This window comes from Scyliorhinus canicula, chromosome 11 (assembly GCF_902713615.1).
Source record: "Scyliorhinus canicula chromosome 11, sScyCan1.1, whole genome shotgun sequence".
Taxonomy (NCBI): domain Eukaryota; kingdom Metazoa; phylum Chordata; class Chondrichthyes; order Carcharhiniformes; family Scyliorhinidae; genus Scyliorhinus; species Scyliorhinus canicula.
The window spans coordinates 122,367,096-122,384,541 of record NC_052156.1 but is presented as its reverse complement, the minus strand read 5'-3'; the positions used below and the strand labels follow the sequence as shown (position 1 = coordinate 122,384,541).

At 42.8% G+C, this 17,446-nt stretch overlaps 1 protein-coding gene across 1 annotated transcript in view; it reads right to left on the bottom strand.

Moving 5' to 3' along the window:
* Positions 1-17,154, bottom strand: part of LOC119973342 (mucin-2-like) — a gene marked incomplete at its 3' end in the record, with an annotated part of 57,664 nt that extends 40,510 nt beyond the window's left edge. The window contains exons 1-7 of the mRNA XM_038811265.1: positions 17,049-17,154; positions 12,633-12,683; positions 10,414-10,488; positions 10,068-10,296; positions 6,678-6,795; positions 4,187-4,277; positions 299-390 (exon numbers count right to left, since the gene is read on the bottom strand). Of these exons, the coding sequence (XP_038667193.1) occupies positions 299-390; positions 4,187-4,277; positions 6,678-6,795; positions 10,068-10,296; positions 10,414-10,488; positions 12,633-12,683; positions 17,049-17,097 (705 nt within the window). The remainder of the gene's footprint in view (positions 1-298; positions 391-4,186; positions 4,278-6,677; positions 6,796-10,067; positions 10,297-10,413; positions 10,489-12,632; positions 12,684-17,048) is intronic.
* Between the last annotated feature and the right edge of the window lie 292 nt (positions 17,155-17,446).

Genomic DNA, 17,446 nt, shown 5'->3' with positions numbered 1-17,446 from the left:
CAGAGGAATAGAGTTGATGTAAATGTTCAACAATGTTGTTACTGAATGATGTAGCAGGCTCAAGGGGCCAAATGACCTACGTGCTTTTATTTCTTATATTCCTATAATGGAATAATCTAATTATTTCACCTCTGGGAAGATATTTCTCCTCTGGGAAGATATTTCTTTGTAATTCGTAGCTCAATGTTCTGTTCCATTGGATCAATATATTTTATTTACTGGAACCCAGATCAGATTCAAATGGTAAATTGATTTGTGTTTGCAGTAACACAGCACCCCCTGGAAATAAATAACTTACAAGATCACTTTCTCGACACTCTTCATTTTGAGGTACTTTGATAGGACAGTTACCACGTGTAATAGAGTGTGTACGGATTGAGATGGCATCCACTAGAACAGAGAGAAAAAGAGAGGGTGACACTCCATGCTTTGCAATCTGGTTAACATCATTGGTCTGATTTAACGAAAAAGTTGCTAATGCGTGATATACCGAAATGGGAACAGAGTCTGATGGCGTGCATGATTAGCCGGGTGTTTCCCGGCGCTATCTAATGGCCATTTGGGTAGATTGGGAGCCTCAGTGGGGAACACGCGGCCGAGGCCACATGTGGTCCTATTTTCTGCACTGAGGAGCGCTGCTCGCTGGAACTCCTCAGTGCAGGGAGAGATCGGGACGCCATTTTTAAATGGTCTCCCAATCTCCTGACTCCTCCATGCAACCAACCAGCGCCGTTTAGGTTTCCACAAAATGGGGACCAGACTGAATAGCACTTGTGGGTGTCTCCCAGGAGATTGGTGGCCCCCAGGTGCATGCCCAATGGTAGGGTGGTACCCTGGCACTGCTGGTGCCACCAGGGTGCCAGACTGACATGGCCAATATGCCCAGGAGGCACTGCCAGCTGGCCGGCGCACTGCCAAGCTGGCACTGTCAAAGTGCCAAGCTGGCATTTTTTGTGCATTGGCAATTGGGTAGGGCGTGCCCTGTGTGGGTGTCTGGGAGGTGCAAGAAGGGGCCCGGGGACACTCCCATAGTGCATTGGGGCTTGGTGGGGGGGGGGGGGGGGGGTCAGAGGTTGCTTCACAGGCTCCGGAGATCGCATGTCACAATATCTCGCTACACTGAGGAGGCCCTGATAATCTTATACACCTCAATCAGGTCGCCCCTCAGTGGCTTCCAGTCACTAAAGCAGCCGGCTGTCATCACGCTCTGTTTCCTACAGCTCAGCCAGCTTTTAATCCACCATATCAAGTTCCCCTGTATCCCATGTGGATTTGCCTTCTTTATAAGTCTCTCATGTGGGACCTTGTCAACTGGTTTGCTGAAACCCCTGTAAACTACATGGCAGTGTCATAAAAGCTCCAGCGAATGGAGCTCCTCAGTGCAGAAAATGGGGTTATGTGTGGCCTCGGTCAAACGTTTCCCGCTGAGTCCCCCATTCAGCTCATGTGCTGTTTAGTAGCTTTGCGTTTTTCGATGTTGCGAGTGCCGGGAAGCACAAGGCTATACACGCTCGCTATGGGATTTTGTTCCCATTTAGTGAAATCCTGCCCAGACTTTTTTCATCACTGGGAGCTGAACTCGCTGACCAAACTGGTCCCTCAGACATCGGGCCGCCATTTTGAAAGGTGCCCCAATCTCTAAGTGAGCTGAGGGGCCCCCACACACCTCCACCCACAGACAATTTCACCCCCCCACATACACACACACACATTCTCCCCCCCCCCCCCCCCCCAAGTGAAGATACTGCGTTATGGAGTCGTTGAGAGCATCCCCTTTTCAGGTCTTCCCACAACCCATTCAGGCACCTGCCACCTGCCCTGTTCTTGATCACCCAGGGACCTCCAATGGCCAGGGAGACCCCCGGTGCAGTTCCAGTATTAAATTAGCTGGTGTTTCCTTGGGGAGGCACGGCGCCAGCATGGCTTACCCACTTAACAGTGCGAGACTGGGTCCCGCCCTGGATGCCCTGGTTAGATCTCGTGAGGCGGGACGGCCATCGGGAGTCCTGGGGGAGGCCTCTCCCAGCTCTCCATGTATGCAGTAAATCCCCCAGTGCACTTGAATTGTTTGAATACAAAGTTAGAACTAAAGTTCAATATGTCAGTAGAAAGCTACACACGGGGCTGAAACTCAAAAACATATCAAGAAACCTTGAAAATCAAGAGGTAATAGGGAATTAGGGAATTAGGAACAATCACAATCACAATCACTGGGAAAAGACACTGGAAAGTTGTTAGAACTAAAGATTGGCAAGTCCTCTATAACTGATGGCCCACATCCTAGGGTGTTAAAAAAAATGTGCAGATAATAACTGCATTGGCTGTGATCTTCCAAAATTCCTTAGATACTGGAAAGATTCCAGTGGGTTGTAAAATTGCTGATATAACATGTCTACTCACGAAAGGACAGAGACAGAAAGCAAGAAAGTATAGGTCAATTTGTCTAACATCTATCATAGGGAAAACTCTAGAACCCATTATTAAGGAGGCAATTGCAGGAGGTTTAGAAAATTGTATTACAACCAGGTAGAGTCATCATGGGTTTGTGAAAGGAAAATTATGTTTCTTAATTGAGTGTTTGATATGAAGGAGAGAGATTTTGTGCTCCTGTTTTCGGGGGTTGGGGGGGGGGGGGGATCAGCATGCAGGGGTGAACAATCCTGTGGGAGTCCCAGAAAGCATTTTATGTCAATAGGATAAATTTTGTGAATGTCCCCATCCCCCACTAATGATGCAACAGATATCCCAACGTTGAAAACCTGGATACATATTTGAATATATTTAAATATCATTATCAGGCCTTTACACCTGATGGTCCCCCCCAAATTAAATAGTCCATTAAAAACTGCGTGACTCATGACAAGTCCACAAAGACGTGCACCTGGTGATCAGAACCCATCGCAGGTGCACAGGTGAGTACATTCCTGAAGGGGGAGAGGATCATGTCGGGGTAGTACATGGCACTGCCACCTGACATTACCTGGACAGTGCAAGGGATTAGTGTCAGGGAACAGTGCCTGGGCAGTGCCTGGGGTATTTTGTTGTAGGGTGTGTTCTGTGTCCATGGTGGGGGCTCCATGGTGGTGGTGGGTGAATGGGGGGGGGTGCAGGGGGGATATTCTTGCTGGGTAGGGGGACAGAGTTGGCATGCTGGAAGAATGCTCTGTGGGTTCTTTCTATTTTTCTAACTTTTTCGGGGCACCCTTACCTTTTTTCTTCACCATTGCCGAACAATATGGAGGAGGAAATTGTTATAACTCGTACAAACCTATGGGGTTGGAGCAATTAACCTCCCCGTGAGTCTCGCCGAAAACGAGCCCCCCCCCGTTAATGGGGCGGGAACCCTAAATTATCCATAGTTAAGTCCTGTATAAAGTTGGCTAGGTATGGCACCGATAGTTCAGACCCATGCATATTGTAAATACTCGCATGTCTCAATAAACCAATTTTTCTTAAATCTACTTGGTCCGCCCTTGTTTGTGGTCTACAAACGGAACCATCCTCAGGGCTGGGAGATTCCAACTTGTTTTTCCTGTCCGCTGTGCAGAATAATGAGAAAAATGTACCCAAAGAATCTACAGAGAGATTAAGTGAGAGGCAGAAATTTGGCAGATACAACTTAATCTGGGAGAGCATGAATTTAGGCAGAGTAGAAAAGCAATATTTTGTTGGACCAGAGAGGGACTACAGAACTGTACAGTGAAGACTCGAGGGATCTGTACGTCCTGGTCGCTGAAATGTTGGTAAGCAGGTGGGGCAAGTGATGAGGTGGGCAAATGAAGTGCTAACGATTTTTTTTGCAAGCGGGAATCAGGGATAAAAGTTGGAAAGTGCTACTGCGACTGGGGAAAGGGTGGACAACTGCCCTTGGCCCAATAACATTTCAGACTGGTTGGTGATGGGCAGAAGGAATTTGACTAGCTAATCCCCCCATCCCCGACCCCTTCAAATCTGACAGCAAAGGCCCAGAAAGTTCTACAATAGGAAATAAGGACATGTCAATCCAGTGTTGAAAAACATATCAAACTCAGAAGAAAAAATAATTAAAATTGACTGTGGATTCAATTTATTTCAGGTTTGCATTATTTTGACAAATTACCCATCCTGCATGTGAGATATGAGAAAAATGGTAAAACCTGGTAGGAAAATGGGTGTTTACTTCAAAACATTTAGTGTTTATTCTTACCGCTTTTCAGTTGGCTCTGCACATTCCCTTTCTTTTCAAAGTTTCCACAAAGCCCACAAACATTTCCACTGTATCTCGGGTGAAGTTTTAGCTGAAAAGGAAAATGGATGCAATATTTAAATAAAGGCGGAAATAGTTATCTTGTTTGATCATTCGGAAAAATTATTTTCATATAGTTTCATCCTCAGGCTAAATCAGTTAGTTAAATATTCAATGTTCAAATATTTCTTGGCCATGTGCATACCTTTCCACGCACAATGTGACCCAAATAGTAAGCATGAACTGCATCTGGCAAACACTGTGGCTATCCCTGAGCTATTTCTGGGCAATGTTGGTTCAACTCCTGTTAGCACCCATCCATGTCCCTCTCTCCAGAATGAATATTGGATCATATGAGATACTTTCTAAGGCAAATCACATCAAATTGACAGTTGCCATTATTACAGGAGTACTTCAGGATAATTAAAGTGACGGGCCTGCTCGAATTATCAGCAGGCAAAAAGAGACTAGGAAGGCCAAGTTAAATAGCCAATGGTTTGGATGAACAGATGCTGGATTCTCAAATTTCAAAAAAATGGAGAGGGCCTACAGCATAGCCAAAATGAAGCGGAGAGCCAATTCTGGAAATCCCACTCCTGAACCCAGCACCCACCATTTTCACCGAGGGAGAATGGGGTGGGTGGAAGTTTGCGCATCGTTACATTTTTCAGGCAAAGGTCTAAAGTTGCTGGAGTTTATATGGAGAGGTAGGGCACCCTTTTAGATAGGTCCATGGACACCTTTTGCAGAGGTGGTGCCCTTTCAGAAATGACAAGTTCTCTGAAATTATTAAAAGTAGGCACAAAATGCATACAATGTGGCTAAACATAGTAGAACTATAAAGCTGTCAAGGCGATTGAATCTCATTGCACTGTTGTGTTAGAAGGCATTTAACTCTCCTGGCCTTCAAATGCTTTTTTAAAAATGTGCAATTAAAAAAAAGTCTATCCTTGCCATTTGACTCTGGTGGCATAAGCCTGAGAACTATCATTGTATAATTTGCGCTGCATGACTGATTTCACAATTCCAATGGGAGTGTATTTCAGATCATAGTTTGATTGACAGCTCCAACTGGTTATTAAAAAAAAATGAAGTGGGATTATAAGTGCAAATATTTATTTTTATCTGGGATTAAGCACTTGACTGAAATTATTTTTGGGAAGGATTATGTAGTTGAAGGCATGCAAATGTTGTGAATGGGTTTTTATAAATGAACCATGGGGGTGGATAGAGGGGGAGAGGTTGCCAAGAGAGTATGAGGAGTATTGGGGTGCGTACAAAGGCATAGGTTAACATATCAAGTATGAGGGGCCACAGGGCATGAGGTGGCATTAGATTGGCATCAATGGGGCATGGGGTAGGTGTGACAGGGTGAGGGGTTGCAAGGGGTGAGGGTTGTTAATTGTCTTATTGCTTTTTACAGCTGGGATTAAGTCCCGGATCACCAAGGCTAGCCTTTTGCATAGCCTGCCTCTGCACCTGGACACTGTGGCTGTCCCTGAGCTATTTCTGGGCAATGTTGGTTCAACTCCTGTGAGCACCCATCCATGTCCCTCTCTCCAGAATGAATATTGGATCATATGAGATACTTTCTAAAATAGCTATTGTTATTGGCCAAAATAAACTTCAAAGTTAATCCCAAGAAAACATGCAGCAGTTATAGAGGGAAAGTTCACCTTCTCTGCTATCAGGGGCCAGATTCTCCGTTTCTGAGTCAAAGTGTTGACACCAATGGAGAAACCGTGGACTTTCACGTCAGAAAAATCGGTGCGAAATCCGCACCAATTCTGCTACCGGCGGGGGGCTTGCACCGGTGCCGCGTGGAACACCATCGAAACCAACGAAGAATGGTGTGGGAATCGGCGGGTCCGTGATGGACACTCGCAGGGCTGATAGCCTGCAGCCGCGCTTATACAATACACCCCCCACACACACACTGATTGGGGCTGAAAAGATGGGACAGGTTATGCTGGAGCACTTATACACCTGATGGGTCGGCTGGGGCCAGAGAGCACCCTGGGGGACACCGGGGGGGGGGGGGGGGGGGGGGGGGGGGGGATTCACCTATACAACCCAAGGCACCAGGTTTAAAGCAGGGTGTCAGCGGCATGCGCAGCTGCATGGCCGCCTTGCCAGATGTTGCATACCCGTCCACCCTGAACCCACAGCCCAGTGGAAGTTTGCATCATATGCTTAGATATAAGAAAAAAAAATTTTGCAAAATGTGTAATATTAAATACAAAAAATCCTTGAAATTGATTCATAAAATTTCTCTGATGATGCGCAGAGACAGTTTAAAGAAATGTTTCACCTACAGACATAAACTTTTCACCTTGAGAACACATAATACACATTCACAAAAGAAAGTCAAATAAATAAAAAACAGCACTAAAAAGCGTGGAGTGAAGAAGAGTAAAATGAAAAGGAATATTACACTTAAAAAGCATCTCACCAGCAATGCATCTTTTTGGTTCCAGATCAGGGATACAGAATGCTTCTTGTTTGCAATCTTGATGTTATTTGCACTTCTCCGAATATTGACTATCTTGTCATCATATGGCAAATTTCTTCTGCAATAGTCATATGGGAATTAAGTGGAAAAATTGGTGGAACATTTCTTCAAATAATTTCTTTGATCTATGCTAATTATCTCTTCGTTCTATGTCTGGTACTGCAGTAGTTTTGTAACCAGATTATAAGACGTGTCTGTGGGTGCGTGTATCATTGTGGAGTTGGGTAACTCGAGAATATAGTAACCATGGAACTGCATTTGAAGAATTAATGTAAGGATTATTATATATAAAACTTGTGTTGTTTTTCAGGTTCCCCATTAAGTTTCTGAAATCAGGTTTAATTAATGAAAAAGAAAAGGCGTAAAACATCAGTGTCTTGCAGTATCTCATATGATCCAATATCAGAGAAGTTCAGTAAAACCAAAATCTATTTTTGTTTTTAAAATAACTATAATGCAAAGAAGAAGCTGTGGATTCTGATTTAACTAGGAAGTTACCAAAGGCACAGTAAATCCATAATTCCTTACATAGTTCATGAACATCACTTCAATGTGTCTCAAAGGTAGTTCAAAAGTTTAGCTTGAATATTCTGACAAACAGTTCATCACATTGTACTCTACCCACATAGAGTCATAGAGTTTTTATAGAGGGAAAGAGGCCCTTCGGTCCATCATGTCCACCCTGGCCATCAAGCACCTATTTACTGTAATCCCATTTTCCAGTTCTTGGTCCGTAGCCTTGTATGCTGTGGCATTTCAAGTGCTCATCTAAATACTTCTTCAATGTTTTGAGGGTTTATGTCTCTACAATCATATCAGACAGTGAGTTCCAGATTCCCACCATTGTCTCAGTGAAAACATTTTGCCTCACATCTCCTATGAACCCCCTGCCTATTAATCTAAGACTCCTGGTTATTGACCCCTCCACGAGGGGGAAAGGTTCCTTCCTATCCACGGTATCTCTGCTCTCACAATTTTATACACCTCAATCAAGTCCCCTCTCAGCCTTCTCTGCTCCAAGAAAAACAACCCAGCCTGTTCAGTCTCTCTTGATAGAGGCACGGTAGCATAGTGGTTAGAATCGTTGCTTCAAAGCGCCAGGTTCCCAGGTTTGATTCCTGGCTTGGGTTACTGTCTGTACATTCTCCCTGTGTCTGCGTGGGTGTTCCGGTTTCCTCCCACAAGTCCCGAAGTGCTATTAGGTAATTTGGACATTATGAATTCTCCCTCCCTGTACCCGAACAGGTGTCAGAATGTGGCGATGAGGGGCTTTTCGCAGTAACTTCATTGCCGTATTAATGTAAGCCTACTTGTGACAATAAAGATTATTATTATTACAGTTGAAACACTCCTACCCAGGCAACATCCTGGTGAATCACCTCTGCACCCTTTCTATTGCAAACCCTTCCTATAGTGTGGCAACCAGAACTGCACACAGCTCTCCAGCTGTGGCATAACCAGCACTATATACAGCTCCAGCTTAAGCTTGCTGCTCTTATATTTCATGCCTCGGTTAATAAATGGAAGTATCCATTATGCCTTCTTAACCACCTTATCTACTTGTCCTGCTGTCTTCAGAGATCTATGGACATATACACCAAGATCCCTCTGACCGTGTGTACTTCCTAGGCTCCTACTGTTCATTGTATATTCCTTTGCATTATTAGTCCTCCCAAAATGCAATACCTCATGCCTTTGAGGGTCAAATTTCTTTTGCCACTGTACTGTCCATCTAACCAACCTGTCTATATTGTCCTGTAATCTAAATATCGACCTGTAGTCTGCACGCTTCAGTTACTTAAAACACCTTTTCAGATTAAAATCATGACTCCTTTGCCTTCGCCTCATCTCCAATACGTGAGTAAAATATTTTTGTGTTGCAGTGGTTAATTCATGATGAATGAAAATGGGATCTTCAGATAATTTTATGGTAAAAAGGAAAAAGGTACCCAATAATTAGAATTGGTGACCAAATTAACTGGAGTTTGTGGGTTTAATCCACCTTTAGTATATTTATTATTCGGTAAAGAAGCACAAAATATTGCAAGAGAAACATAGTAATATGTTTAGCATTTAGAAAACATAGTATTCTGTTAAAGTGAACTGTCCTTAATATTGAAAAATATTCAGCTCTGCATAATATGATTGGTGTTTAGGTATAAACCTAGTAAAAGTGTTCCTCTTGCTAAAAAGTTCCAAACTTATCAAATTTTCAAAACATAATGCCTCAAAAAATGTGATGCCACAACATTTCAGTATCTAATTTTCAGGATAGAAAGGCAAGGTTTAAAAAAGAACTTCCAACTAACAAGAGCGAAATGTCCATGTTCTACCAAGCTTCAAAAATCTCAGAATTTATGGTTGAAAGTCAATATAAATAGTCCCGAGATGAACAGTATCGTTACTAGACAGCGACTGATTCTGGGAAATTATGTAACTGCACTATATTTTGGCAATTGCTTCACAATAAACAAATTTTTATTCCTAATTTAGCATAGTGGGCCGCATGGTAGTGTGGCGTAGTGGCTAGCCCTGCTCTCTCACAGCTCCAGGGACCGGGTTCGATTCTGCCGCAGACGTCTGTCTGTGTGGAGTTTGCACATTCTCCCGTGGATCTGCGTGGGTTTTTTGCTGGGTGCTCTGGTTTCCTCCCACAATCTAAAGCCATGCTGGATTGTCCATGGTAAATTGCCCCTCAGTCTGTGTTTGTGTATATATGTGTGCCCTTTGATGGACTGGCATCCCATCCTGGGTGTACCCTGCCCAATGCCAATGTCTGCCAGGGTGGACTCTAACTCTCAGCAACCCTGAATTGGAGTAAGCTGTTCATGAAAGTTGAATGAATTTAGCATAATTATACTTTCTAATCTATTTGCCTTTCACACAGTTGCACTGTCATTCTATGGTATAATAAATAAGTCAATGCCCACATTATATATGTAAGTAAATTGGAGATCCATTTTTTTTGTTGGCTAGCCTGTTTCAATATTCTACAGCTTAACACAATTTAAAAGGAAGGAATATTTTGTAATATTGCGTTAAGTATTGATCACAAAGTTACCCTATTTTATTTAAAAAAACACGTTATAATTTTTAAAGAACCCACAAACTAGCCAATGTATCTTCTGACAGAAGAAGTGTTCTATTGTTTCCTATTTTGAAAGGATGTCCCATTTTCTTGCTACAGCATTAGACTCATATTGAAGTTAAATGCCAAATATATTAACAGGTTAGGTGCTAGGAGAGGGTGAACTGAAAGTATGTAACAAGTAATAGTTGTCTCAAAGATTTTAATGAATACCAAAAGCAAGCCTGCAGCATTTAACTTACATCTGGTCTTTAACCTGAATTGTCCCGTTTGTCAAAACAATATAAGTGGTTTCAATTTTGATGATTATATGATCCAGATTTCCGTCTGATCCTCTGCGGATTTTCACAGAATAATCATCAAGCTGACCTTTGCAAAGCCTGCTCATGATAAACTCACAGCTTGACGTGAAATAGAAAATGTCATCATCAAAACTCTTGAATGCTCCAGCTCCCCATGTATTGCAGGTATCTGGAAGAAAAGGACAATTCCTTCCGTTACAACATTTAAGGATTATTTATTTGATAGGTTCAGCATCATCGCATGCCTGTCTAATTGCATTTGGACTACTCAACATAGGGTACTCACGATGATTTTGCAGTGATTGAGGAGGACCACGCAATGCCCGCTTGAAGTCTTGGAGAGTAGAAGCCTGGTTCTGATCTAATGCAAAAATATAGTTTTATATCCAAGTGAATTATGAATGGAAATATTTCTATGCTTAGACAATCAAATTTCTTTTTTTTTAAACTAAGCATGATAATAGAATCTGTGACATTAAATATTACAATGTATTCCCTACAGTCCAGAATCCAAAATCCACAAGCACCAGGGCCAGAATTCTCCCTTTCAGAGACTAAGTGCTAACGCCGGGACTGAATTGCATGAGTTCTACAGGCCCGAAAGCAGTGCAGGTCCCGGAGCAATTCAGGACACGTCACTGGGCTAGCACTGGCACCACGTGGAACTCGTGCAATTCCAACGATTGCTGGCTTGTGATTTGCCGGGGTGAGGATTGCCACTCGAAAGCTTGACAAGCAGGAGCTGCCTATTGGTACTCCACTCTCCATACACCCTCATCCCAGCCAAGAAAATGGCACTGGTTGTGTGGAGCACACCCACCTTGTTGATGGGTCGGCTGGGGCCAGATGGTACCTGGTGGGGTGACCCAGGGTGGTACACATATGACCAGTGGTGCTGTGTTCAAAGTGGTCAGTCAGCGGCGTGCGCAGTCCCATGGCTGCCTTGCGGGTTGTGGCAATGGTGGTCATGCCCATTCACTCCGACCCCACAGCCCACTTCCTGCACCCCCCCTCCCCCACTCCCGCTACTGCCCCCAGCCCTGGCAGAAGCCCTCCAATCAGCGCACATTCTAGCGATGTTGGACACTTTTTGCACCCCCTTTCTCTCCCTCAGCAACCATGATGCCTGATTCCCGATTTTAAATACCACAAGTGAACCTCGCCATCAGTAATGCCACCTAGCGGAGGGGGGAGCATTGCGGGGACCCGGAAATTACCGGTTTAGGCCCGTTAATGATATGCCAACGGCATTCAACTGTACAATTGGCATGCCCAAGCTGGCCTGCAGCATGGATGCATTCACGCCACTGTCAAGGCACCGGAGGATAAGCGGCCAATGCTGGCTTTGATTTTCGTCTGACGGGCGATTCTCCGCTCAATCCCACTTCGCGATTCCAACGTCACTGGATGGCGAATCCTGCCCCTGTTGTCTGGACCTTGTTTTTTGAAAGGCCCTGCAATTCACGTACTCACAGCCACAACACTGCGACAAATCATGATTCAGGAGAGAAAGGGCGAGAAGTTGAATGATGTTGGAAGAAAAGTTGGTTATTGGGTTGGAATTGAAATTAACAATCGAAGTCTTTCACAATGGTTGTCTCTCTGGGAAAGGAATTATTCTCAGTTTATTTTTATACTGAATGTATATCATTACCCTACATTCGACCTCTGCCTGGATATGGTGCATATTTTGGATCCTGTGTTGCACTCTGATTTGATTCTGCTTTTCCCCACACTACAGTCATCTTGTTACCCATCATCCTTCACTCTCTGCCCTCAGCCAGCTTGCATCACCTTTTGAGCAAGCCAAGAGTAAACTGGTGTTGTTTTCTTTTTAATAAAATTTTTATTGTTTGTTATATTTTACAATCACTTGTCACCTTTTTATGTGTCAGGGGTGCAGGTTTATATCTGGCTCACATACTTGTGGTTAATGGTTCGAATGTTCTTCAATCATTCAGAAAATTCCAAAATCCAGAAATGCCTTGGTCCCAAGCACCCGCTCAGGAAAGGATACAACGTAAGGTGGGATTCACCTGTCCCTCAGCCATGGGAAACTGGGGGCGTGGTGTGGCTCCAATGGGAAACCCACAATTGATCCTTAGTTTCTTACAGACACTAACAGAACTAAAAATCTAAGAGAAGAGTATAGGGCCCGACGGGCTTGCAGAGATTTTTTTTGATAAGTGTCAGGTCATGAAGACATTTAAATGGAGGGATGTGCATTTTAAATTGTAAATCAAAATCATAAATAAAAGAGCTAAGAGCAGGATCTTTGGGTACTTATCATTGTGTTTTTCTTCCAAGAAGCAAATTAAGGCTCGATCACGCTTCATGAGAATATGCCAACCGACGGTTTAAGCAAATAAAAAGCTAAGAAAAGTCAACCACAGTATCTTGTTGGGTACGCTGAACTTTAATAATACATTTAATACCTAACCCTTCAGTTTAGTTGAATTTACTATATTATCTAAATGGTTGTGCTGTTTTTTGACATCAACTCACCAAAAATGGTACGCGAATAGTCAAAGTCAGTCCAGTCAACAGCATCAAGACCTGCGATGGAAAGAGACCAAGTTTACTTAATAAAAGAAGCAAGGGAAATGAACTCATTTAGAATATAATTTGAGCCTTTCTTTTCCTTTTCCACAAGTCATCTGTGGGATTTACCACCTTTGCATTTTTCGTCACCTCTCTAGATCCCTTAAAAGAGTAAAGAATCATTTGAACATGCAATGACCTGGCAAAAACCATAAGTGTTGGATAACTAATATTTTGCAAAATGCCTTCCTGAGTTCATTCAAATCAGGATGAACAATATAGAGGGATTATTTCCCTTGTGGAGTGTTTGCTATCTACTGCTGTTGTTGCAAAATGTTTCCTTTGTTAAAATTCCAGTGAATAAAATTCATTCCTTGCTAGTCTCAGTGTTGCTGGACAGTAATTACAAAAATGTAAATAAATGACAGGACATGAAATGCCGCTCCCTTAACTACTGTAACTGCAATCCTTGGGGCAAGTCCGATCCTTGAAATCCTGGTGGGTCCAATACTGGACAAAGGGAAAGTCCAGTTCTTTCTTGAGTTCTGTGGAAGGAGATTCTAGTTACAGGGATGGTGGGATGGTTGACAGGCGAGTGATCCAATCTCTTTTCCCAGCAGAGGGTCTGCACCAGCTAGGGTTGCAATCCGCTCCTGGGGGAATTGGATCTGATGGTGCGGGTGCATTCAGAGCCAAGAGGAAGCAATACTGCTTCTTTCAGCCTTTCACAAGGAGTGCTCCCTGAGTTCATCCTGTCTCCCAAAATCCAGGAAACCCAGCTGTGTACAGTTAAATATGCAAAAAATTTCAAATATAAAGCCCCCAATCTCATTAACATATTTGAAATGTTAACGCATCTCTTGGCTGGTTATAACCAACTTCATGGCACATTTCAATGTTCTGGCCATTTAGCCAGGCCCTCAACAGCCACTTCAACGTAGCAAACTGTCTCTTATTTGACAAAATCATCCTGTATTTTTTAGCAATTGTCCTGTGTCTCTTATACAAGACCCAGGAATGCCATTTGTCCCTTGTGTTCTGCAATCTCGCCAGACTAGAACTCCAAAGTTCAGAAACACCAGCGGTTGTCCAGAATTTTTTCAGCTCAACCTGCAGTTCGTAAGCATGCCATGGTTCAATTTACAGCAACCCAGGACTGAATCAATGTCAGGGGGTAATACGGCTGCCTCCACATTTTTGTCACGTTTGGGGGAGAGGGAGGCGGGGAAAATTTCTGTGTGTGGGGGGGGGGGGAATAATTAGTGTGTGTGAGAAAGGGAAAGGGGAATTATCACTGTGTATGAGAGAGGGAGAGGGGAATAATTAATGTGTGTGAGTGGGAGAGGGGAATAATGAGTGTGTGAGGGGGGAGAGGGGAATAATTTATGTGTGTGAGAAGGGGAGAGGTGAATAATTAGTCTGTGAGAGAGGTGAGGAGGGTAATAATTTCTGTGTGAGAGGGGAAAGGGGAGTAATTTGTGTCTGAGGGGAAGAGGGGAGTAATTTCTGTATGTGAGGGGGAGAGAGGAATAATGAGTGTGTGAGGGGCAGGGGTATAATGTGTGTGAGAGAGGGAGCGGGGAATAATTTCTGTGTGGGGTGAATAATTTCTGTGTGAGTGGGAGGGGAATATTGAGTGTGTGTGAGAGGGGGAGAGGGGAATAATTTATGTGTCAGAGGGGAATAATTTCTGTGTGGGGGAGAGGTGAATAATCTATATGTGTGAGGGGGAGAGAGGAATAATTTCTGTGTGGGGAGAATAATTTATGTGTGTGAGGGGGAGAGGGGTATAATTAGTGTGTGAAGGGGAGAGAGGAATAGTGTGTGAGAGGGGGAGAGGCGAATAATTAGTGTGTGAGAGGGGGGAGAGAGGAATAATTTCTGTGTGAGGGGAATAATGAGTGTGTGAGAGGCAAGAGGGGAATAATTTCTGTGTGAGAGGGGGAGAGAGGGGAATAATTTCTGCGAGGCGACTGACTAACGTGCTGCTGCGCTCCCACCATTTTACTTTTGCGCGGTACATTCCTTCTGGTGACCACAAGCCGGAGAGCAAGCATGGGGAGGGAGGAAGTGCTGGTTTATACATCCCTGTTTTTTCTCTTCGCAAAGTAGATTCCTCTCTTCTTTCCCCCCCCCCCCCCTTCCTCACAACTCACAGCCTCTCATCCCCATTCCCTCTTGCTTTAAGCCCCCACCACCCCAATTTCAGCACCCCCCCCCCCCCCCCCCCCCCCACCCCCAATACCTGCCCTCTTGCTTTCACCACCTCTCTTGAACCCCTCTGGTCCCAGTCGAAGTGTCCATAACTTTATTTCACGAGTTGGCCATCATTGCCCCTCTCCTACACACGCGCCCCATTCAATTACTTCCGCTACCCAATGTGTCAAAGATAACATAAAGGTATGTTAAAAATGATTAAAATCATTCTGAAAAAAGACTAGAACAAATCTCTAGCCCATTCCTAATTTAGGGCTCTAACAAGCAGTAGTGATCTGGAACGATAGCCTTATTTACTTTATTGTCAACATCTTCAAATCATATTGTAGTTCCAGACTGGATAACTAACACAACAATATCATTCAGTGACAGCGTCGCCTTTTCCCTTGCCTGCATTGGTTGCTCACTATGCCTGGTTAAAATTGGTTTCAAAGTCATGGGGATATCTGGAAAGGACAGCCTTGTCCCTGACATAAACCCAACAATGGAAAGCAGATTTGGTCAGCTTGCTGTTTCTCAGATCGTAATTGTTTTGTTTTTCCATCAGCTGACTCTAAGAGCTGTGGCATTTTTGTACTTGTTAGTTGTGCTCCAGTCACACTGTATCACAGCAAATAACTTTGAAGTTCAGCAGCTAGCCCGTCCCACTGCCTGACCTTCACTCCAGAGTGAAGCATTGCCAACAATTCAAGTTTCAGAAGAATACTACTTGGTGTTTTTAAACTCTCCAACGCATTAGAATTAAATATAATCCATATTGCCAAGCAAACAAAATTAGAAAATGCAGAACTTTGTACTCCAAAAATGAAAACTGAAATTTCACTCTTAAGTGAAACAAAATTGTTCAACCTATGAAACATTCAATGAATTCAATTTACTATTGTATGGCAAGAGATTTTAGAATTCTTTTTGTGTAAAAGGCTTGGCGCCAATAGCTTTTTTTTCTAAAGTTCTACCAAACCCAATGCATTTCACCCAGACCCTGTCCATTCTGCTCACTGATTCATAACTTACAGTTAAAAGAAAATCAAAGAGTGAATTTCAGAAACTGTCTTTTCGAAAAATCCTTGGTGAATAAAAGTCCACAAGATTTTCTGCTGCCAAACTCTATTTACATCCATCCAATAATTCACATTATTTTTAAGTTACTTCAAAAATCTGAATCATAATTTAGGATACAAAAATACCATTGGAAATTGAAGACTTAATCATTTTGGTTATAATATGAACATAATTTATGTAATATTAACTGAATCATCTATATTTTATTGATTGAAATAGTGAATTAATTACGACCACAAAGTACCCACCACTTAGAGTGGGTGTGTTGGTGTTGTTGTATTTTGTCTGCTATACACAGTGGAAAGTGTAACCAGGAAATTTAAAAAGAGTGCTTTCTTTTACGTTTGTTACCAGAATAATATTAGTTTTGGTTGAGACCTTTACGAGCAACTTTATCTTAAAGTATTTATTGTGGTGCAAAAATGTCCCATGCCTCTCTCCAAAAGTAAAATTAGTGCAAAATCATTGAAGGTCCTCAAGGACTAGCTGAGATCCTGGCAACATAGCATGGGGCAGCAGTCAGGTATCACCCCCCATTTGCCACTACCTGCTATTTGCAGAATTTTAACATACTGGAAAGTATGATATGTAGCAGGCGCAGGAGTTCCAGTGGCCTGCAAGGTGGAGAGGAAAGGGAAACTAGAGGCAGTGGACCTGCCTGAACTAAATTACAGAGATTGAGATTGGTAAGGGGCTTGAGACAGACGTATCACTAAGGTAATCACACTTCAACAGGATGCAAACAGCAAACTGGCAGCATTAGTCTGAATCTGTAATAAGTTATCAGCAGTATTTCTGTCATTAACATCTCTGCCAAAGTTTGATGACAGGCACCATTTGCCCAATGTAGGTAGCCACTCAGGTTAAGTATAAAAAGTGTCAGGAACTGTACTGATTTTCAATTCCCATCTGCAGTATATTTTTGCATATCCACCGGCAACTTGACAGTAAGTTATAACAAAATAAAAAAATAAATTAAAAGTCATAGGTAACTGGCATCATTACACACAATAATTCAAAAAGTGTATATTAATATATATATATATATCTCTGGGACAAGCAAAATGTGCAAAAATGCAGAAAAGCCTAAGAAGGTCTTACCTCTAATGAAGGCAAGAGTCCAGAACGCTATCACTATAGACTGCTTCATTCTGTTGGCTTCAGGCTAAACTAGAAATTTGCTGTCATTCTAGTTTGTGCTGCTATTTACTGAGGTCCCTGCTTTTTATACTGGAGATCAGTTGCAAGTTATTTACATGGAATGAGGAAATGAAAATTAAGAATGGAGGTATTCGGTAACGTGGATTCTGGAAATCATGACAGACACGTACGACAGGTATAAAAATATTTTCTGATTAACTTCTAAAAACGAATGTTGCGAAATTCTATGCATTTATTTTTAAATTATTCTTGTGCAAAACTCCTATCATCCTGAAGCTGCTACCTGGAAGCAGTGCTTTTTATATTCATAATCCAAAAATATAAAGGCAATATAAGAT